Source organism: Cyrtonyx montezumae, unplaced genomic scaffold, assembly GCF_038088225.1.
Source record: "Cyrtonyx montezumae isolate F1298 unplaced genomic scaffold, pur_monq_1.0 scaffold_25, whole genome shotgun sequence".
Classification (NCBI taxonomy): domain Eukaryota; kingdom Metazoa; phylum Chordata; class Aves; order Galliformes; family Odontophoridae; genus Cyrtonyx; species Cyrtonyx montezumae.
In genome coordinates, this window is record NW_027071992.1 from 8,073,599 (window position 1) to 8,097,853 (window position 24,255).

General features: G+C 37.8%; 2 protein-coding genes across 2 annotated transcripts in view; both read right to left on the minus strand.

Moving 5' to 3' along the window:
• The window catches only part of ITGA1 (integrin subunit alpha 1), a 318,815-nt gene that overhangs the window by 180,285 nt on the left and 114,275 nt on the right, over positions 1-24,255 (minus strand). The gene's annotated exons all lie outside the window — the stretch shown is intronic.
• Positions 1-24,255, minus strand: part of ITGA2 (integrin subunit alpha 2) — a 44,147-nt gene that overhangs the window by 8,837 nt on the left and 11,055 nt on the right. Inside the window, exons 4-22 of the mRNA XM_065739887.1 lie at positions 22,655-22,769; positions 22,138-22,265; positions 20,784-20,932; positions 19,640-19,790; positions 19,061-19,226; positions 17,885-17,958; positions 16,842-16,980; positions 14,776-14,921; positions 13,942-14,085; positions 11,684-11,887; positions 10,733-10,869; positions 9,191-9,330; positions 7,945-8,096; positions 6,633-6,743; positions 5,993-6,075; positions 5,032-5,173; positions 3,357-3,449; positions 2,238-2,314; positions 2,067-2,150 (exon numbers count right to left, since the gene is read on the minus strand). Of these exons, the coding sequence (XP_065595959.1) occupies positions 2,067-2,150; positions 2,238-2,314; positions 3,357-3,449; positions 5,032-5,173; positions 5,993-6,075; positions 6,633-6,743; positions 7,945-8,096; positions 9,191-9,330; positions 10,733-10,869; positions 11,684-11,887; positions 13,942-14,085; positions 14,776-14,921; positions 16,842-16,980; positions 17,885-17,958; positions 19,061-19,226; positions 19,640-19,790; positions 20,784-20,932; positions 22,138-22,265; positions 22,655-22,769 (2,435 nt within the window). The remainder of the gene's footprint in view (positions 1-2,066; positions 2,151-2,237; positions 2,315-3,356; positions 3,450-5,031; positions 5,174-5,992; positions 6,076-6,632; positions 6,744-7,944; positions 8,097-9,190; positions 9,331-10,732; positions 10,870-11,683; positions 11,888-13,941; positions 14,086-14,775; positions 14,922-16,841; positions 16,981-17,884; positions 17,959-19,060; positions 19,227-19,639; positions 19,791-20,783; positions 20,933-22,137; positions 22,266-22,654; positions 22,770-24,255) is intronic.

Below are 24,255 nucleotides of genomic sequence, written 5' to 3' on the forward strand. Positions count from 1 at the left end.
TTGTGTGGTCTTCATCTGAGAGAGGATTTACTCGAGCAGTTAAAAAAGTATAATCTGGGAAATGAGTTAGCAAGGAGCAGAGGCTATCATGACTCCTTCCATCAGCTCTGTGAAGCACAAACTACAAATCCCTTCTGTTTAGCAGTGGAGCTCTAACCATTTAATCTGGGTAACGTCTGTGTATACAATGCCAAAATGATATGTGCAGTCACACAGAGGTGCTTCCTGATCAGCTGTGCTCTTCCAGCTGTGTCAGGGATGCTTTCAGATCCTCCACACTTTTTCCCATGAGGCCTTTCCCTGCAGGGCCTCCTGACAAGAACTCTCAGGAAAACCCATATGGAGCTCTTCCTATTTCTTGCTGCTTAAATCTCCGGTTCTTCTAGTTTGCATAGTATCAGCTTCCTGTCCTTGCAGTTGTCACTGATAAGACTGATTCCCATCTCTGAAAACCCAGTTAGGAGATTTTTTGGCCAGAAAGGCCTCCCTTCAGTGAGGTGACTTTTTTCCATTAATTCTTATTTTAAAAGTTTGTAACTTGCTAAATTACCTGCTGGAGGAAGAAACTATTTCCATACTGAGAGTTACTAAATCCAAGAGAAGCATTTAATGTTGTACATTGGCTTAATGTGTACTTCCTTCAGTTCTTTTAAGCTGGTATATCTCCAAGAATAACTAAAAACCTTTTCTGACTGCAGAGATTCCTTCATGCTTTGACTTGCATATGAAATTACATTTCCTGATACTTCAGAGGATGCAGGTGAATTTGAAACCCTATTTTTCCTTGAGCAACTCTTCAGTAAGCTCTTTGCCTGTGTTGTTTTTGTTTTCTTTTCTCTGAAGTGCTGAGTATCTGTACTTACTTCGCAGCTAAATTAAATTTGCTGTATCAACTTTGCACAATCTGAAATTCTTACCAAGCTACTCCTTAATTTAGTACCATAGCCACCTACTCAAATCCTTCTGCAGTCTCTGTGCTCCTGACAGCCTAAATAACAAACTGTCTCCCTCTGCTGAAGTCTCCTATGACTTTCCCAGGGAGCTAAAAGAACTTGCACTGCCAGCCTATCTATATGCTTTTCAGTAATTAAGAAAACTGGAAAAATTCTGACAGACTCTAAAACAGGTGCACCCAAACATGGTGAGATCTCATGCCTGAGATCTTAGAACATTTTGAAACTTCAATTGCAATACAGGTTATTAAAATAAGCTTCTGTGCTATGCTCTGGATTCAAGGTCAGGTCACTGCATGCACCTCTTGTGTTATGTGTCATGGTGGCCTTGGAATATTCATTTCCTAAATTCATTGTTGCTGTGCACTTTTTATAACAGCTTTCTCATTTTCTTTTCTCTGTCACTATTTGAATAACTGCCATTTGCTTTCTACCATTTTGTGTTTATCGATTTTGGTGGGATGCAAAAACATTTTTTTGGAAAAGCATTAGTTGGTGACTAAGTGCATCAAGTATAGCTCCATAAATTTATCTGAAAGTTCCGCAACTGGGAAAGATAAGCTTTGATGGAAAGTAAAATAGCATATCTTAAACTGAGAGTCAAACTAGTTTATTTTCATTTTGTTTTTAGTTTCAGTTAAGCTTTAATTGGAATGATTCTTGTTTGCAAAATTATCAGACTAACTACTGTTTCAGTGCATCCGAAATCACTGAGTGTTCCCAGAATTGAAAATAAAGGTTTCAAAGGCTTGTAATCAAGAACAGTCTTATGGGGTTTTTGTCTAACTTTCTCTGCTCCTGGCTAACTGGTTTTCCTCACAAACTGCATTTTCAGGGTACAGCATCCCACACACAACAGCCTCAGCTGCCTCTCAAGGGGAGGGACAGGCTGACGATCCCAGCCCTAGGCATATGGGAGAGCAGGGTGTTCAGCTCCTGCTACCATGGTAGTTAGGGTGGAAGTAGAAAGGGAAGCCATGGGAATTTTTCATGACTTCTGAAATGAGAACAGAACAGAAGTTTCAATATATTTTTCAGAAGTATTTCAAGATTGTTTCTATATTTTAATGCCTTTGACAAAATGACAGTGACTCCTTCCATTATTCAGCATACCTTGTGAAGTGAATTTCTGCATCATACCGCAAAGGAATTGACAAGCTGACCTGGTTGTCCAGTTCTTGCTCTTCTTTACTTTCACTGTTCATCAAAACACATTTCAATCAGGTGTTTTAATATAATTTTGTACAGGCGTTCTATTAATATATAATTTGCCTTATAAAATACCTCAATGCATGAAAACTCAGAACTGCCATATTCTGAAGATTCTTCAGGTTAAAATCAAAACTAATATCAAAAGACACCTGTGGGAGAAACAAGGAACACAGAGTAAATGAGTCAAGGATACAACACTACAAGCACTAAAAGGCAGCAACATAATTATTCATATATGCAGACATTACTGAAATATTATATAGAAACAGGAGAGATCAGTTACAGATGGTAATCTCTTAACACTTCAGAACTGCATTTTTCTCTCTGTCACACACATTCTTTTATAAACATTAGCTATTTGTATTTTTAAAAGATGTGTAACTTGCTTCAGGCTACAAATGGTCTTTAGATTGCTTAGTTACATGTTTTTACATGTTTCAACACCAGCACTGACACAGCCTTTTCAGTTCCTCTTTTCTTCCATTCATTCCAACAGGTCTGCTTTGACCAATGCAATTAACAATTCAAAAAAATCTAGTATATATATCTAATGAGACCTTTTTTTGGCTTTGCAGAATGTCATGTTTATATTATCTTTGGAAAGTTTCTTGTTTCTCCAACTGACTACGCTAAAGGCTGGAAGCCTATTTCTGTTCTACCTCAGAGGAATAAGAGAGATTAAGAAACCAGGGATATCCTGAGATTTATGGCAAAAATGAGAAAAAGGATATGTGACCTATTCTCAGGCTGTACTCTCCTCTCCCTTAGCTCTCACTCTGCTCTCTTTGCAGCACCACTTCCTTGCAGAGTTGAGTTTGGGCAGCCACCCCAGTTTACTCAGTAGTGAGAGTTCGATGTATTGCACAGAGCCCTCAGGAGTCTGCATGTGGCACCTGGTTGATCAGTTCTTGTCCCCTCCCCAGCCCTCACTCTACATGGCTTACAAAGCTACAAAGGCATTTGGATTGTATGGGCAAAGAGAAGTGTACTTTAGAACATTTTTTTTTCCTTTATCTAGTACACTGGTCATCACAGTTTAGGCCCTGGCTTGTTTCTTACAGTGCCTCTGAAACCCAAAGTCGCCTACTACCAGACCTAAAATCTTCAACAACAGTATATGCAGATTTAGGGAAAAACAATAAGACAAGCTTTGGTGGATCAGTCAAGGTTATTCACATGTGCAAGCTGTACCTGTTGTCCTGATCGGAAAACAGGATAGTTTATCTGGCAGATGACTGTAGTTTGAGATGTTCCTGTCTGACATGAGACTTCAGTCCCATCGTTCTAGAGAGGAAACAGAAAAGTCATCTTAATACCACTTTTACATAAAAGACAGGAAATTCCCAGCCTGCCTCATCAAAATGAGCTGTGTTACAGAAAAAAAACAGTACAAGTTAAGTGTTACAGCAATAATTCCTAGAGATGAGATGGATGGGTATTCTAGGCAGGGACAGGAGTAAGGAAGGAAAAAGGTGGAATAAGGACTGCTCCTATATAATTTCTCTGGGCTTTAATGATCTCACAAAAACCTCATGCTGGGCTTGAAAGAAGGAACAGTGACCAGAGATTCTTCCTCCATTAACATTTACTGTGCTTTTTAGAATATTATTGCAGAACTTCTACAGTAATATTTGGATGGTCTGAGAGGCAGATAAGTACTCTCACTGTAGAATTTAGCGTGTGGAAATCTTGTCATGCTTACCGTAGAAAAGTCTACAGTACATAAGAGTTTATTTATTAATCTGCAGAAAATATAGCATGTCAGCATATCACATCAAAGGAAAGATGAATTCATAGACTATAGCCAGTTATCATCATGCTGAAATAATTCATTAAAATGTACTGCTTTTTGTTAAACACACCACTACCAGAGACTTACCATTCATGATTTATATTGTGAAAAGAATATAAGCTTTGAATAAATAGCTTATAATATTTCAGCTTTGAAAGAGGCATGTTATTTGGGGAAGAAGCTATACTTGCAGGCTGGAATACTTCTAAGCAATTGAGCTTTTAAAGTGGAAGAAAAGCCCAGCTCCAGTGTGGTCCTTTGGTATGAATGGAGTGAGTAATTTTGCTGTGCAATAGGAATGGGGAGGTAGAGGGGCACCCTCAGCACAGCATGGAGTCCTTCTGCCAGATCATTGTTCCAGAAAATGCGGCTCTTGGACAGTGATGAAAGCTCCTATTCCTTCATTACTGCTCTGGACTTTACCCCTTGTACTATCACGCATCTCCCCAGTAGCAACCTAACAGCATAGGCCAAGCACTGAAGTCTGGATTTCATCCTACATGAATTGTTTCAGAGAAACAGTTCAAATTAAAGATTTACTGTACTCCCTAAAATAGCCTGTAAATTCCTTTATTTTTCCTTCTAAGACAAAATCTCTTAGAAGACAAGCTTCTGGTATAGCAATAGTTTCAATCTGATTAACTGTCTATAGCTGGAATACGTGGCGCTGGCAGTGACGGCACTTCTAAATCCAAAGTCTTTGCTTTAAAGTTGCATCTGCTTTATTTATCAAATATGAATTTCCAGCAACTGCATTCAGGCTTGTTGTTGGGAGTCAAACAGGAGATGTGAATGCCAAAGCCTGAAGTGAGGAAAAGATGACTGAAATACTGATGTGAGGTTAAACTCAACAGGTTGCCAACTTTTATGCTAAGTTGGCAGTGTCTCTCCTTGACCTATATAAAACTGATATGCTGAAGGGAATAATTCTGGTAGCCAAGAAAATAAACAGAGAAAGATTCACACTCACATTCTTCTTTCTTGGGACAGACACTAAGACAGAAAAATAAATTTTTCTGAGTAGTTGGAAAATCAGCAGCAACAGCAGAAATAGTGAGGATGGGTACCACATACCGGTAAGGAGGAAGAAGCAAAAAACAAGTTGTCTGAAAATGTAGCCTGGATTCTGGTGTTATATGCATTTTCTTTTTTATTTCTCAATTTCATGTTGAATGTTAGTCTTCTGTTTTTGCTGCTGACAATGAACTGCTGTTTGCTGTTGGAAAATGAAGTTCAATGTTGTAAATAGAGGTAATAGAACAGCTGTGGATCATGAAACTGTATCATACTGTGTTGCCTGTAGCCAAGAAAGAATAACAAGCACAGCAAGACATTTCCTATTTTCTATTCACATAAATCTTCTGCTTTCTAAACCCTGTGACATGAGAAACTCTGTGATGATGTTTTTCAGAACTAACTGGAATTAATGTCATCATTTAGTGCAGAACATGTATAGTGAAAGTCACTTTGCTGAACTTTCAAAGTTTCCACTGGGGTTGGGAAAGGTGAGCAGAGAATGGGCAGCTGAGTCAGACAGCAGATCCAGGAGAAGACAGTCCTGTCTGTCTGCATACTGTAAACACACGTGTGTGTCTGCATATGGACTTAAGAGTACGTGCAGCTCATATATTGATCCCCATTCCCCAGTGGCACAGCCTGATGCAGGATCCTCTCTCTCTGTTCCTTCCAGGAGAGTTTGGAACTGCCACTGCAGCTGCTTACCTTGAGCACTTCTTCTGACACAGCTAATCAGACTGTTCTTCTGAATTTTCTCTGTTTACTCTTCATAGAGTTCCAAAAAATTAGTTTTGTCTACACTGATGAGAATCCTGCTTCTGTATCTCTGTTAATATCACACCCCTTTTTCCTTGTCTAGTTATTTAGACAGAAATGCTATTATTTTTTTTCCTGTGCCAGAGATGTTACACTTTAGAAGTATTCTTATATAGAAATTCATTCAGAGCCTACAGATAAGCCTATCTATGAAAACTAGGAAAATACTTGTCCCCACCAATCCCAGTTGTTGAGGTCTTACCCATCATCTCCCTTCTGCTGGACATTCAGAACAAGATCACAAATACAAAGCTCATCTTCACCACAGTCTTTAATAAAAGGAATCTACCAAAACAAACAAACAAACATACAAATAAATCCTGAATGACAGCGTTTTACTTTAAGATTATCTGGAGACAGTAAAATATTAACAACCTTAGAGGGCAAGAACATCACTTCAAAGGACATTAAGAATTCTGACACACTGCGAAACACATTATTAATCAGCTGATCCGTAAGAATGGTGCAGGCAGGCCACTGCTAGCCCACAGCAAATCTGATGTAATCTGAAGGAATTCACATTCCCCAGTTACTCCTTTATTGTATGCTAAAATGACTTAAAATTACTTCACATTGCAATGCAATAGAAGTTCACATGAACAGCGACTTGGCTCTACCAAGATGTCTGTGTCACCTTATGTCACGGTGTCTTTGTGGGTGAGCAAAGCTTGCATTATCAGATATTAAGCAACAGGGAGAACACACGTAGGTGCCTACTTTAGTCCAGTGATTTAACTAGAACACAAGATTTCACCTGCATGTAACTCCTCAGTGATTTCGTAGGCCATGTTATGCGCAGGTGCATAGCAACACATTTTCCAATAATGACGTTGTGTACTTACACTGTAGGCCACAGATGCAGGAGAAGATGTATCAAGGACAGGGCTGGTGCCAGGATTTGCAAGGCCAGTGTCAATGCGCACATTAAGTGAGCTGACTGCATCAGAAGGCTCCTGTAAAACACAGATGATAGCTCTCAGCACAGTAAATAATGTAAAAATGGCAATTCTATAGTAAACTCAACATACAGTAAAATAATACTTTCTCTAAACAGGAAGTAACAATATAAAACTCCATTTATTTCCCAAAACACTTTTGTGAGATTGCCTAGTGTGATACCTTCTTGCTAAAAAGCTTTTATTTCCATTTTTGTGATAAAACTCCTTTTCCAAATAATCCAAAAGATTTTATTCATCACACACACGTGTAGACTTTTCCATCTGCAGAAGCTAGCCATCAAAAGCCAATAGCAGGTGACTTTCCTTCTCAAACTGCTGCAGAAATCAAACTGTTATCCTACTCTGCTCAGTCTGCAATACAACTCTATATGCTTTGTTTTTCTTCAGTTTCTTTGTTCTCTTCTAGCTCATGGCTCCACAATGACAATGACCAACAAGTCAAAAATATTTCCCTTCACTGAAAAATTATTAGATTTTTTGATACCTAACATAGCACAATGAAAGGGGTTTACTGAAGGTCTCAGGGCTGTGTTTGGGTTCCTAAAGATGGACACTTTCTCCCAAATACAGCTTGTGTATACTTAGGGCTAGCATGCATGAGAAGTCTACCTCAAGTGTTAATTGGAAATAAGACATTTGTATGTATTGTTGCTGATGGAAGAATCTAAAATCTATTGAAACTAAAAGAAAACTAACATCTATTGAAACCATGAACTATGGGTTCTGTGTTTTTTCAAAGCTAAAATATCTAGTTAAGAATGGCTTCTTCTGCCTTAAAAAGCTGTGATAAATAAGACAGTTATTAGCTGGAACCGGCATCCTACTCCATATTTTTCAGTGTTGCAGAATTTAAGAAACTTAAATCCTGCATGAAGCAACGTATACAAGCTGGAACATACGAAGTTCTATGCAAACATGAGGAAAAAATTATTTATTGTAAGGGTGACAGACCACTGGGACAAGCTGCCCAGTGAGTTTGTGGAGGTTCTAGAGGTATTCAAGATCCACCTGGGCGCTTTCCTGTGCGACCCACTTTAGGGAACCTGCTTTGCAAGGGGGTTGGACTAGATGATCTTCAGAGGCCATTTCCAGCCCCCTCTACAATCCTGTGATGGAACTCATCTTACAGGCATAAAACTAATCAACATCATCTTCTCATCCTTTTTGTCACAAGGCTCCTTGCAATTGCTCTTACCTGTACATTGAAGATGTCCTGAACACAACTCACAGAATGAGTCACCACAACATCCCCCTGCATGTACCTTTCGTTATTTTCTTTGAACAGTCCTCTAGAAGTCACTCGGGAGGACTGGAGATCTGCATCCAGTGTCACATTGAACTTTATAGCTACAAGAAGAATAACAATACTTTTTTTTTTTTTTTGCTGAGCCTTACTGCCTGTGATCTCATTACTATGCTCAACATTACAGAACAACCAGACTTTCCAAACCACAATAGATATTTTACTTTTTTTTCATAGTAAGCACAGAGCATTCTCAAAATGATAAAATTTTCTCTTGTGTTTTCCAAAGCAGTCAAACAGTTTTAAATCCTGAAGTAAGTTCTCATCCACAGAGAGCACATTAAATGGCAATCAATCCAGTCTCCACTTCAGATGACTGAGCCTGCATCTCAGGCAAGAAGCCAGTTAACAGGGCCAGGATTATAGAAGATAAAGGAAGCATTGCAATCATATCCCTGAATTCTGAGAAGACTATAAAAAATCTGCATCTTCTCTTCAATCACATCATAATTTCTGTCTTCTCTTCATGGGATGACTAATACACCTTGAAAGTTCACCTTTATTTTATAGCTAACAATCACAAGTTCATAAAGGCACTGCATGTAGGACTGAAGCAGTCCAACCTGTGTTGGACTAAATGATTTCATGAGGAATCAGCACCAGCCTCAGAAATATTCTGTGTTCTCCTGTTCTCTGAAAAGAAAAGGTTCTCTCTCCATGGATCTCTGCACTGACTTTATGGAAATTATTTTTACACTGAAGAGAGAAGAGTCTGCAGCCTGCTGTTCAAAATGGCAGCTTACAAAACCTCTGTCTCCAAATAAGCATCCTCCAGAGATACCCATTCACCTTACTGAAGTGTGTTGCCATATGTGAGTGACATAAGCTAATGGGAAAAAGCAGAACTGGTGAGCAAAGACTTAAAACAAAGTAAAATGAAAAGCTTCTCAGTAACAACATTTTCTGGGTTTTGTCATGTGGCCTTTCTTTATAATGTTAATGTTAATAATATTTTTACAAGATTATAGAGCCAGTGATGACAGTAGGTTTTAAAAACACTTCCTTAAGCACTTAAATTTGATAGTGATTTCACCTTTCTTGACATCTAATGCAATATTTCTTTAAAATTTCCACTACATGTTTGAATAATGGATTTGTGAAGAAATTAATATAAAACAAGTCATTGAAGTACTCTTACCCACTTGATTATCTCTCTTAGCAGGTCTAAACGTAGCCTGAAAACATATTTTGACAGTTATCTCAGTGTTCTTGTTCAGCAGACTGATTTTCTCAGGTACAAATGAAGCAATTATAGATACATTTGCAATGCTCTGTGACCTGAAAAATATTTTTAAAGGGTTACATGTGATTTTCAACAGCACTGGTACCTTAGAAGCTGTTCTTTGCTACTATTTATAAACATAACATAGATCTCTAGGGTTCTCAATGCAAACAGTACTTACAGCACTGACAAAATTCTTTTTATTTGCATATAACTGAGTCTACTAATACAGTAGCTTTGAGAAATATAAATAAATATGTAATGTATCACGTGAAATTAACAGATAATCCACGTCTTTGTCCTAATGCCCTCATCAGTCCCTTAAGATAACAGAGAATGAAACCCTTGCCCTGTCTTCCCAATAAGTAACCTTCTTCTGCTTCTTTTGGGAAGTCATTGAGCTCCTCTGGGAAAGTAAAGAAGAGTAATTCTTCTTTTCAATTACACCTTTACTTTTCAGAAAAACATCTTTCATGTAATTAGTCAAGATTTTGAAGAATAGTTTCAAAGGAACCCCAGTTGTAAAAAAAAAACAAACACTTTAATCAAAAGTGAAACTCATTAATCAAGACAAATTCCAGACTGAAAGAAAAATGAGCATCTTCATTAATCACACAGAAATAAATGCTGGCTCTCCAAGAAGCGTAATTCTCTTTAACGCAATTCCCATCTGCACCAGCTGGAGTTCTATTGTAGGTCAAGGGTCCAAACTGACCATTCATTTTGTAAAATCTTGTTTTATTATGAAATAAATAGCAATTCAGTGATGTTTTTCTTGTAACAATGGGGGCCCTCAGGCAAGAGGAAGGGTGACAGATTGGGCAGCAAGCTACATTTTAACTTTGTTCCTCACAGAAGCACTGGAAAATACACAGTACTCAAGGAGGCAAAAGATTGAGGTTCTTGAAGCCTTTCTTTTTTGTTCTGTATAAGTAGTCAGACTGTGCTGGTAAAGGCTATATGCTAAAAAAACGGGCTTCTGACAACTACTGCACTGCTTTCAGTCCACGTCCAGCAGGATCACTCTTCCTTCATATAAGCCTATCAGTTCACAATGGTTCTGAAGTAGCATTGTCTATCAGTGTCAGAATTACACTGCAGCTGTTGAAGTGTGCTGTTACCAAAGCTGCTCAGTATGTCCCACTCCCCTCTCCCACTCTTACCTTCCAGACCACATGCTCACTTGGGAGTGTTCCTTCCCCCTACCCTGCCTGTGTTCTCACAGCCCTCACCACCCAACTTCCCAATGTGCATACTGGCTCTGCCCTCAGGCTGGCTTGGCCTTAGTAGAGGTGTACTCTAAAGCTGTATATTAGCGATGAAGCATTAAGTGTGTTAGCTCTCTAAACACAAGGAATGAAAGAGCTTTATGAATTGTTTGTTTTGCTGTTTAATTAATTAAATGCTCAATTTGCATCTGATTCATTAAGTACTACTTTTCCAGAAGAGTTTACCAACCAAAGCAGAATCACGTTTCCATCAGCACCAACTGATACATCAGTAATGTCATTGTCATCTAAGTCTCTATGGCCATCTACTGATCTTCCAAAGAATTTGAGCCGTTTTCCAAAAGCAGAATCCGATCCTAAAATTTTCTGGGAAAGAAAGTTTGGTTACAGGTTGCCACCGCAGTGCTTCAAGTGTGCAGATATCAGCCCAAACAATTGATTTTTTGCACATATTCTCTGTATATGTAACATACTGTTTTTAAAAAACAAAAAGTTGTGTGAATGTTTTCTCAAATGCTTTTAAGCACTTTTCCCTCCCCTGTTGGAGCACACAATGGACTAGAATTTTCTGTCTTGGTAGTAAATCAACTAGCTGACTGCTTTATGCCAGCCAGGACTTACTGGAAACTTTTTCCATCTTACATTGAGCAACTCAAAGAATAGGAAGCTTAACGGGACTTCTAACAAAGAATTTCTGCAACCAGAAAGTCTGCATGGAAAGTGACATGAAAATTATTACTCTTATATGAGCATACAGAATATGCAAATGTCTCTGAAGTACTTTTCCTCAAATATATATTTTTAATTTTTTTTATTTCAAATTTATAAAGTGGGGATTTATCTAATCTTCAGTGCAGAACAACAGATTTACAAACTTGAATTGCAGGTGTCAAAAAAGATAAAGGAAATGAGTTGACTTCATATGCATTCACCAAAATTATGAGAGGCTCAGATAGAGCATCCTGCAAGCCCTTTTCCTCTGTACACTTCAGCTGAAAGCACCACAGCAATATCATTCAGGACATGCTGACAACTGAAGTAAGGAGTGGGATAAAACTCGAAATAAACCATGAAAATAACAATACTAAGAGACTGAACCCATGGTCAATAAAAGGACAGAAAATCCATCCATTCTCCTCCAGCACATCTGAGTACAACATTGCTCACCACAATTATTTACCTGAGAATACTTGGTACGTATAGTCTTCTGAAATCCGTTGTAAATATAAATTGCTCCAGAGTTCTGATTTTCCAGTGGTGCACCTATTACAACATCATTAAAGCCATCCAAATCAATATCTGTAAGTGCTGCAATTGCGGATCCAAAGCGAGCATTTTCTGAACCTTGTGGGCCTTCCAAGAGTTCTTGTTGATCCAAAATTCCCTTTACAAAAGGAAAAAGAAGGAAAAGCCAAAACATAACTATCATGACACCAGATTAGACATGGGAGCATTATCTATGTGCATTGTTTTTGGCTTTTTTTTCCCCCCCAGTACAGTCCCCTTGGACTGCTCAGCCCTGAATTCCTTCCCCATTGTATTGCCCATTCAGTTTGCATTATGTCTCACAGTCTTGGCAAGCATTACACAGCAAAATTAAAGCATGCTATGCAGAGTACTAACAGCAAATATAACCATATGTAAAAAGCTTAAGTGCTCTCACTGTCCTCATCTGACTGTTCTGAAAGTTTCACAATACATTGAAAAATACAGTTTCCAGTTTTGGATTACCAGTTTTTATGCAGAGGGAATGGAAATTATGTAACTGGACATAATTCTTTGAAATAGAAATGGAATTTCCTAAGTATACTAATGCAAAAAACATGTGTCCAAATGGTAAACTCCTGACCTCTCCAATGCCAATGAGGAAAGAAAGGTTGGAGATCTTTAGAGTTAAATAATCACATTTATATTACCTTAAATACATCTCTTTGGCAAGTATCATTCTCATCTCTAACCTAAGTTATGACACTGTGCTCAAAATTTTATAAATACCAGACAAGTTATTTGTTCAAAATGACTAGAAAATGTAATTTACACAACATAAACACAGTTTCAGAAATTCAGGTGGTTTTTTTTTTTTTTTTTTTGTTAAATCACTCACTATATTTAGCATTTACATAATTTTAAACCCCAGATTTGTCAAAGATTAAAATTTGTAAGGATAGTCTTTCAAAGCATTCATTTTCTGAAACTTGAAAAAAAACCACCCCTCTCTTCTGTATTTTTTGTCTCCTTTCACAGTTACACTGACCAATGTCAGCTGCCAATAGTATCACTTGCAGTACTTCAGTGACCTTAAAACTGCAGTTTTGTCTTGCTCCAGATGATCGGACTGTGAGCAGTCCAGAAGAGGATGGTTCTTCACCTCTGCTTATCTGACTGTAATTTACCTAGTAAAATGGTGTGTTTTCTAATAGCTGCCATTAATAGCAAAAATTTATTTTGCTCACTGAGACATCCATGATTGTTTGTGAGACTGTTCAGAAGTACCAAAGTTTTCAGGATGGTTAATACACACATTCTGAAAACACCTACTACAGGTCTGAATAAAAAATTAAGTCTAGCATCACACAAATAGCATGGATATGCTGACGAAGGACATGACATGAGCAATGGCAACCACCCACTGTAAGGTCTATGAAACAATGCATTGTTTTAGGAGTATTGCTAGGTATTAAACAGACTTCCTAAAATTAAATCACAGAAAATTAATTAGCAGAAGTCACAGTCTAAACTTTACAGAGAAACAGTCAACCCTGCACTGCATTCATATACTCTGCCCAGCACAGTCCCTAAAACTAGGGTCAGGGAGGAGAAAGCTGTAGCAGCCAGTCCTAAATCACTAATATTGCTTAGCTATTAACTTGCCTTGTGGCTCCCTTTCAGACTGCTCCAGCTGGCTTATTACCAGATTACATCCATGAGTGGTTCTGGGGAGAGTTTGCAGCTGCTTCTGAAAAGCGGGACAGGCAAGACTGTGTTGGGAAGGGTTCCATCTGCATCCTCTGACCAGACAGCCTTTGTATCACTTACCCTGTCCTTACACTACACTCCAGGAAAAGCACATGCTCTGTTTCTCTTAATAAAAACACTGCTCTAGCATAATAAATGCTCTGAACAACATAAAATAAAGAAAATACTGACTTAAGGGCCCAGAAGAAGTCTGGGCCGAGGGATTTTTTGCATAGCTGTGTTCAGCCTCTGCAAGAAGGTAGTGCTATACAATGCTAGCCTTGGGGCCAGAGATCACTTTTCTGATCGCTCTCTGATTTGACAGAACAGATGTTGTCACAAAGTACTCTTGATTAGACTGCCCTGATAAAACTATAATACAGGGAAAAACTGTAAATACCAGCTGAAAATGAAAAAGACAGTACTTATTATAGAAGGCTATGCAGAAAACCAATTCCAGGATTGCTACAGGTCCATTCTTACCTTTGTGATGGAAAACACATATACTCTCCCTTCCTCTTTCTTCAGGTCATTCATAAACATTGGCGCACCTACCAGCAGCACATCTGTCACAGAGTCCTTGTTAACATCCACTGAACACACCACGCTGCCAAAGTAGGATCCAATCTGAAAAACAGTAAGAAACTTGTGTTTGTATGTGGCTTTTGCAAAGCATGTTTTAACATTCAAGCCAGACAACTCTTGACCTGAAGATGGCGTAGTACTAATGAAACTGCTCACTAGCATGAAACTATCATATAGCATGCTCCAGCATTTTACAAATCACAACCTTACTATGCGTTCACTGCTTCTGCCTAGTAGCTGCTACCATGGCCTTACCACTAAACAATAAGAATGAAAACAGAGAACAAACAATGAAAGGAATGCATTTTATATTAAACTGTGCACATTATATTGCTCTTTATCCTACAAAGTAAAACAAAACAAGTCGAAGTCATCTAAGCTTTCCATCCTTTCCGAAACTGAGAAAGAGAATAAACTTCCAAATTTCTCCTTTGATGTCATCTACTTCACAACTCCTGAGGCAGAGGGGAGCTCACCAAGCTTCTCCAAGTTAGAAGCGCAGACAGAATTACATGTTATGTGGCTTTGTATGTTATCTTGTACCACTAGTAGAATGATCTCAAAAAATATAGTTTAGGAGTTACAGTTAACCCCACTGAAATAGTCTAGTGGTAGATAGAAATGCAGATACAACTCTAAGTGTATTGGATTTTTTTAAGTACTGCAATCTACTCCTCTAACAATAGGAAAAGATGCCTTCAAAATCTGCAGTTGTAAACAAAATATACTTGCCTGTTCGCCTCTCTGGGACTGCACAACTGAGATGTTACCTTGGCTGTCAACATCATAAACCACAACTCTGCCAGTGTAGTTGGACCTTGGTGCACCAGCAACAAAATAAACGGAATTCTGAGTTGAGAGAACAGCTACTGAATAACCTGGGGAAAGAAGACAGAATGTAACATGTGTGAGATTGTGAACCACATGTTATCAACTGGTTATCCATAACAGCACAGACAATGGCAGAGGATGGTGCCTCCAGATGGGAGTTGAAGTTGTTGCGTACGCATCAAACCTCTTCTGGAGAGAAGAGAGACATGGAAATCAAGTCGAAGCATGTATGTAGACTTGCATGGACAATAGCCTAGCCTAAACATAGACCACTAAAATGTTAGTTTTATGAAGAAGATATGAAAAATTACACAAAGTGTATCCAGGGAATGAAGAAACAAAGAGAAACCCGAGATAAACTTTTGAGCCAGTGTTCCAACCAGAGAGAAACACCTAGTTTTGGCAAAGTCCTCAATGCATTTTCTCACAACTCACAAAACCACAACCCAGTGCTTTGGCTGAACACAAAAGACCATACTAATATGTTGTCAGCTGAAGGGCTTAGGTTGGTTGAACTTCTTTCAACTTTTAATCCTCATTCACATCATTCTAACATTTATTTGCTTTCAGGAAACATCTTTTAATGCCCACAAATATCTTACACATGTATTAGCACTATAAAGGTAGTATTTCTACATATTTTAAACATTTCTAAGATTTCACTACACCAGATTTATTTTAACACAAGAAAACAAACTCACTCTTTCTAAAGTCTGTAGCTAAACTGAGTAACAAAATTCCAGTGATTGGGTACAGCATGCAGGTCTTTAGCAAGCTGTAGCACAGAGCAAGGAGCACAGTCCAAAAGGATTATGACTTGGTCACTAAATATATCGGTCTTATTCAGATTTGCGTTCAGTGAATATGTCACTATGATTCTTCAGGAGGAGAACATTACTGGAGGCTAAAATTTCAAAACAAGATTTTAATCCATGCTTAAGGTCACAAGTTCCTAATTCAATTCCTAATTCAGCACACAGCCACGTGAACTGAGAAGGTACAGTGCAGGGAGTGGGCCAAACTACCGAGCTATGTTGGGCAAGCAAACCCTTTAGCCTGGGCTCCTCACTGGTATGGGGGACTCTCACCAGGGGACAGAAAGAGGGAAAGGAAGGAAATGAGAGTACAGAAACAGTACAAAAGGAGTTGTAAGAAAAGGCAGCAACATTGCTTGAAAAAGAGTCAGGACAATATTCTAAACAACGTCTAGTGGAGAAGTGCGGCACAGAAATGACCTGAACTTTTAAGAATTATTATATAAAAGAGAAAAGTTGAAAATCTGAAGCCATCAGACATACAAAGAAGCTACCGCTTTTTAAGCTAGGTTTAGTAATTTCATTGTGTTGGATACAAGTACTGCTAACCCATAGGGAAAAGCGTAAATATCAGTGGGAAAAATAGCACCTCTTCAATAACTTCACACATATTAGAAAGCCATAGTTAATAAACACAGTGTTACTATTCGGGAATAAATTACTAGCACACATATTGTAGCTTTGCAGAAAACATTTCAGTGAATTGGTAAGACAAACTGCCTGGCTTTACTGGGCCACAAAAGCATGTGTCAGAACATAAATGGGAGTTATAAATAAGAGCTCCGTTAAATTGTTGCATTATGCCTAAAACTATAAATTGGACTGGAAAAGTTAAGAAACGAGCAAAGAGATGAAACTACAGCAAGTCAATCAACTGTTATGTTCAACTGAGAGAATACATATAAATATTAAAAGAGCAGGTATCCGCTACTACTAATTGGTCTTTTTTCAAATCCTGTGATTTTTTCTGTTTTTCTGACAGAACCTTTTATTTTTCCAGCCTCACATTCTGATGTAAATAGAATTATTAAAACACAATGCAAATTTTACTTTCTCTCTGCAGATCAACTCTTAATAGGAAAGGCAGACGCATTTTCCAAGTTTTTCAATAGAAGCTTGATACATTTCCATATTTGTATTTTAGTCTCTTACCTAGATATGAACTATGATTTCTGTCCTGAAGAATTTTCTCAAATACACTGCTTGGAAAGGTAGTGACTCTGTTTGAAGACTCCTGAACTACTGTTCCACTCCAGTCATAAGCTCCAACAGCACCCAGCAGCAAAACATCCTTTAAAAAGTAAAAATCAACCTTTTAGAACTACTTATTTCAAAAAAAGTGTAAACAAAGAAACACAAAAAGCTGAAGTTACCGTATGTAATTACATAAAATATCACTGTGTTTTGAGGTAGTGATGTGCATTGTAATGATGACAAGCAGTTGATGTGAGCTGCTTAATTTTCATTTGCATGCTCTACGAAGAGGGATTACAACCCTTCTATTGCAAGAAAATAAGTGACAGCTTAAGTTCCTGGGGCACTGCAACTCAAGTTTCCTATGCTTGGCTTCTCTACAGCTGGTCTTGTAAAGCCTACACTTCTACAGAATCATGACACTAGGAAGGATGTCAAAATTAATTTAATCAAGATTATCTTAAGACTGATTAGCATGAAGAATATATCTTAATTACTACACTATTATAAAGGCAATACTTGCTCAAATATTGGAGAAATTATTTTCTGACTTTATTTATATAGAGGTCAATATGACCAGGAGATCAGTGCCAGAAAGAAATGTGCCAGCATTACAGTATTGTTCTAATTCTTCAGTTATTCAGTTGCAGAATATCAACTTGGAATGACTGAAACTCTCACGATACGTAAACTCAAAAACTGACGAAAACATTAAATTAACTTTCTCAAAATTGTCACAAAGAAGTAGTATGAATACATACAACTGTCACTTAGCTTCACTTAGGAATATATATTTTGGTTTTTTGGGGAAAATACACCACGTGTTACAAGTGTTTTTTGTATTTTTCTGGTAAAAACACAGAGGATAATTTCACATTCTCCTGGTTATAACAATCTTAAAAAAAAATTACCAATTTAAAATATTACACTGTTGTGTCTCTATGCATTCATGTCTATGAAATTACACCTACTTATCTCATTGAATAATTAAATTCATATACCTTTTTTTGTGAGAAATATGCACTGAAGCCCACCTGTGACATTTCCATTTGGAATGTATCACCTTGATCCGTACCTGGTGAAATAAATGTTCAGATACAGTTAACCATGAGAAGTACAGAAAGAGAGCCAATCGTGATGCCTTTAGGTATAGCTTTGCAGATAACCTAAGTTATTCAATCTTTTCTCCAATCCACTATTTCTGCTAAAACATTTCCAAATAATTGAAATCTCAGAGCAGATAAATGTTAAAATATTTTTATATTTTAATTTCTGCTGCATAGTATTGCTGCCTGAAGCCTTGCTGCAAGACTTCTCCAGAAGAGGCAGATGATAAGGATGGCCTGGATCAGCCTGCATGGTACTGGAACTGCAGCTAATCTGCTTTTATGTTCTGTAGGAAGCACTAGAAGTACAGTACATTTAACAGCTTTAATAAGAGGGTATTCATAACATTCCAATTAAATGTTTTTCAACTGTTATAATTGTCCTCAAAATACTGTGACTCAAAGGAATGTTCCCTACACTAGTTGGGTGAGATTCAAGTATCAGGAATTCAACAGAAATACTCAGCAAAACTCTAGAAAGTGAAGCTCAACTGATTGAATTGGATATAGTAGGACTAGAGCTACAAGAAGCTCTGTAGGAGCTGAGGCCAGAACACAAGTCTCCTGAGCAAGGTGTAAATTTGACTTCAAAAAGCTGTGTGTCAGGGGGATGAAGTGCCTCTGGGCCACAGCTGGCACACCCTCATCCAAAACTCACAAGGACATCGAAGATGTCAGGAACGGAGCCTGGCAGAAACCACAAAGATTGCATTACATTTAAAGGTATCATTTTGCTTAGCATTAACAGAGCTAAGCAAAATGATACCTTTACTTGTCCAGTGACAGCAGCTGTGAAAAGATTTGGATGCACATGGACAAACTCTTAGCTGATGCCTGAAACTCAAGTGAACTTTTCAGAAACTGAGGAACAATTTCAATGAAGTGCAGAAAAATGAAGCTCAGGCTCATTAGGGTTTTAGTTTTGTGCAAGCCACAGCCCTGCAGGGGAGCAACAAGCAGCCTGTGGCTCCAGCTGCAATTCCTTTTGACACCAAGGTGGAGACAAACAAAATTCCCATTCCTCAGCTGAGAGAATCTCATCTAATATTTCAGAGACATTGAGTATTTTACCTTCTATGCTAAAAATACGTTCTCCAAGTGTTCCTGCTTCTTCCAGTAGTGCAGCCTCAGATGATACATTAAAGAAATACTTGTCTGTTGGATGACTAGCAATTCCTTTGATTTCTTTAATTAAGTTTTTAGTATCAAGTTCATTCCTGATTAAGTATCCCAAAACCTTGGGGTGGGGTGGGGGGAGGGAAATAAGAAAAGCAAAGAATAAGAAAAGGATATCATGGTATTACTCCATTTCCTTGTGTATCACTTGAGTAAGCATTCCACACAAAACAACAATAAAATTAATTTCATTTATATTAAAGAATCGCTATATCTTCACAATGGACCACTCAGACAGGAAAAAGACATAAACCAAAGCAAAGGAGATTAAAATAGTTTTTCTTTTTTAGTCAGTTAAAGTGGTACTATATTTCACCAATTCATAAAGAAGAATCAAATTTAAGTCTCAGCAGTGCAAAAACATGTATTATTATATTATGTGATTATTACACACAGAACACGCCTCTTCATGTACACACAATAATATGATCTTCCCAAATCTGTCATAGTATAAGTAATTATAGGATTACTTACAGCAATGCCAAATCTTGTTATATTGTCTTCATTGCATTTACCTATCACAGTTTTCAAGTTGGAGCCATCATGCGATTCACCGTCTGTCACAACAACCATTACTTTGGTGGCTGTAGACCTTCCCCCTGACTCAGGTGAGAAGGCATGCTGTCTGTTATAAAACAGTGGGTTTAACAGATTGAAATTCGCAGTGCATGGAATTTTGTATATATACTTCAATGAAGACATCAGTCATTGACTTAGAAAAAAGTGCATCAATACTTTGTAATATCAGAATAGCTAGCAATTGGCTTCATTAATTTCAAATAAAAAGGGAGGAATATTAAGAGTAGGCAAATTTGGACTTTACTGAAGATTTATTCTTTTCCTAAATGAGATTTTCAAGACCATTTAAATTTCCAGCCACTTAGGCCTACAGCCCTGCCCTTGGTCCAGTCACAGAATAGCACCTGCATATTGAGAAACACACCTGGTTTCTGCGTGTCCAGAATCACAGCATATCATTCACATTTTTTCAATTTTTTCATGCTACTAGTGTGCAGTGACAAGATGACATCAGACAAGAGACTTATTTAACAAACATTAGCTTCAAACTCATATGTTACCAATTCCACTAAATCTCTTGAAATGTTTTAGTACTTTAAATGATTTTATATCTCTCCCAAAACTTTTTCCATGGTACTTAATCTGAGATGCATCTGTTGGATACCATAAATACTCAGAATAATAGAAGGACTTGGGTTGGAGGGAACCTTTAAGACCACATAGTTCCAACCCCCTGCTATAGGCAGGGACACTTCCCACTAGGCCTGGTTGCTCAAAGCCCCATCCAGCCTGGCCTTGAATGCCTCCAGGGTGGAGGCATCCACAACCTCGCTGTGTTATCTGCCCTCAGCTTTATGTCATTTGCTATCTGAATGTAGAGTTTAACATAAGGGTTGAGTTGAGGACTTGATTTTCAGCCCTGCACTGCAGGAGGCCCTGTAAGCATACCTGATGTACAGCTATTTGCATGTACCTATTTACACCTCCTTGGAGACTCTGAGGACTTGTGCTCCCAGAGGAAATGAAAATCAGGATGTGCTCCTTGCCTTATGAGGTAAGTCATGATAGAAATCATACAGTAATCAAAAACACATTTTACCTTGCATAGTCAATGGCTTTGAAAGTATTAGTCAGATCTCCTCCCTGCTGAAACGTCTTCTCTGTTGCATTAACAACATCATCCTTTGTTTGGTATTCATTCAACTTGAACACTACACGGGGATTATTAGCATACTGAATTAAACCCACCTATAAAATGAATAATTTAAGTTAAATTATCATGTATTACCATCACTTACATGGTAACATGATACATAACTATTTGTCAAGCATGAGCAGAAGATCTGCAGATGCAGACCATTTTCTCTCAACACATAAAACCAATTAACATTAACTTATTTGGAAAGAAAAAAATCTAAATACTCTTGAGTCCTACATCATTTATTATGGACTATAATATGTTAATGCAAAGAATCTGAAATAGTAGGCTTTTAAATGTTTGGTTACTTCTGGAAGGGCTTATAGACAGCAGTAGTAGAGTAAGCTATGGGAAAAATCAGAAAATACTAAGAATTCTACAAGCTGACAGCACCCCAGTTTGCTCTTCTCTAACTAAGTTGTAAGGATTTGTTACTTGACATCACTGCAAATATTACTTACTCGCAACACAGATGAACGCTATGTAAGTATGTTAAGATGTACATGTACCATGAAAGAAAGAATGAAGGGAAGATGGTAAAGGTAAGGTTCAGAAAGGACTCATGACGCTGAGCAGGAAGCCTGACTTTTAAGCACCTCGCTTCCAAAGTAGCCCAATGAAGAAGGCAGCCTTTGGGAGAGAGATTTCCAGTGCCCAGACTTTGTTCCCAGAATTGTTTATGGAAAATGGACAGCTGCAAAGACAGAAAATGTTTAAAAACAGGAAACAAAATGTTCCTTACCATCATCAAATTAAAAGGAGAAAAGAACTCAAAGATCAGACAGTAACCAAGTGGGGAAAAACTTTTATTTTTAAAGATACAGTAGTTGGAAAGTAAAAGCCATGTGAAAACCTCCCACAAAAAAAGCAACACACACACACACAAATCTGTTTTTACTTATACCATATTTCCACAGAGTATATTTTAATTACTTTTATCTATCATGTTATCTTGTATATATAAAAGAAATCTGTGTCCATTAGATATAATCAAGACTTCTATTCAAGTTGGTCTGCATTCTGAATCAAATTACTAGTCACTTCTGGAATAAATTAGGTGTGAGATTAAAAAACAACCAACCTACAGAATACTCAATACTGAAAGATAAAGGACAACTGCATTATCTATTGCCTTGGGGGAGTTACTACTGTTATGCTAAAACAAACTTAGTTTCCTTTAAAAGCTCCAGAATTTGCTAATAAAATCCACTGTTTCCTTCCCATGATCCGTCTACCAAGGTTGTATTTTACTTACCTGGGTTTTGTTAATGCCTATATCTAAACCTTGGACAAATTTCTTCAAAAATGCGCGCACAGCATCCCAGGGATAAATGCTGTTTGATTCATCACAAACCACTACAATATCTATGACAGAAGAACACTCTAAAAAAAGAAAAAAAATTGGACATCACTCTCAGTTTACTTACAAGCCTCTGGTAAAATGGAGAGGAGCATATCTAGGTCTCACACAGGCAGCACTTCAGTTAAGGAAGGTTTTGTCTGAATGAAGACCCAATAATATCACATGCAGATTTTGAACTGGTATCAATTTGCGCTGCTCCAGTGCAGTGCCTCTGAATTCAGAGGAGTGAATCCAGATTCTTAACATCATTAGATCAGAATCTGTCAATCTTCATTTGTGTCAGAAAGGCTTTGCATTCTCCATATACACATTCCAAAAAGCTCAAATTAAAGTGCCCCCAACACAATATATCTTAATTATGCTTGATCCATTTTTTTTTTTTACTGAATCTCTTTTACATATGTCTTACTTTGAACAGCAGGAGAAAAGCTTCTTAGAATCTGGAAACTTGGGCTGATTTCAGAACACACTCCTGTTGCATAGTATTGGCTTCCACACTGCTGTGCCCACAAAGGACCACAAGTCTTTAAAAAGTAATAACAAAAAGAAATTATAAAATGACAAGTATTTTTCTCACTGTATCCATATACAAAATCACAATAAGTTGTACGAAAGGAATATTAGATAAGGCAAGCACCTATGGGTTATCAGGCTGAGTCTCTTGGTATCACCATGGCAATATCAGATAACCCCCTCCATGCACATTCTCATAAAGACTCTCTACTTGTGGCCGTCCTAATGCCTCCTTTTGCAAGCTCCTTTCTCCAGACTATGCACAAATCTAGGAGTGTGACTTAGTCTGCAAGGAACCTCTGCTGCTCTACAAATGATTGGCTTAAATGTACAGTTCATTTTTGCACACTGCTTTTAACCAGATGAAGAAATTCTTCTATTAAACCAGGAGGTGGCATCATATCCATGAACATCTTCATAGCTGCAGATGCAGGGATGAGCTTTTCCTGCATCACACTCTACTAGCACACACACTGTGACAGGACTGACAACCTAGTGATTGGACTATCTGTATGAGGATTTATTAATTTGAGAAGACTTGTTCTCAAGGGAAATGCATTTTTCCAAAAATATTTGCGAGTTGAACTTCTTCATGATCTCCCAGGTATACACAAGCTGACTTAGCTGCAGGCTGCCACTAAAAAGATAGATTTGACACCTCCCTTCCTCAAAAATAGTCTTGCTTTGCTGAAAATAATTTCTATATAAAGAAAAGTTTTTAGCTGATTGCATAAAAGCAGTCACTCCAATATCAGAAGGACTTCTGTCGGCGTAACTAGATGAAAAGACATAGAGAGACAATTCTCTGTCATCAGGAAACTTAGGGGGTTATTATTAAAAGAAAACAGTATTAGGAATGCAAGGAGAAAATATGCAATAACCTCTGTCCAACAGTTTTGAAAAAAATAATTGCTCCAATACAAATACTTTCTCATTCACTTATCAACTCTGTCAAAGTCAGTAGAGTCTGGAAAACAGAAAATGTACCATCTCCATATCGGAACACTGTTATCCTTTAACAAGAACTCTGAAAAAAAGTAATTAAAGACAGAAATAAATTAAAAAATTAGATTAATGTCAGACAGGTTTTCCAGTGACAGATGGCATCAAAATATCCAAATATACTTCACAAGACGGCAAAATTTCAAGATGAAAGGAAGCAAGTGTATCTATCTATGAACGTGTTTAAGTGTTTGTAAAAGACTAATATTTTATACCATTGCCTCAAAGTTTGCTGATGAACATGTCCGAACATGTCCAAGCTAGTCCTGGGCAAGGGTTGCGAAATCCTTTGTCTAAGAGACAAGCAGATGGGCATGTCCTGGGGCAACAAAAGAGATAAGCTGCAGCTCAATGGCCGCTTAACACTCTTTTGTGCGGTACTCATCTCCGTGGGGAGATAGCCATCTCAGGAGATGCTTGCCTGGCAGGCTAACATGGGATTTGCCACATAGGCAAGAGAAATGGAGGATAAAAGAGGGATCGACCACCACGAGA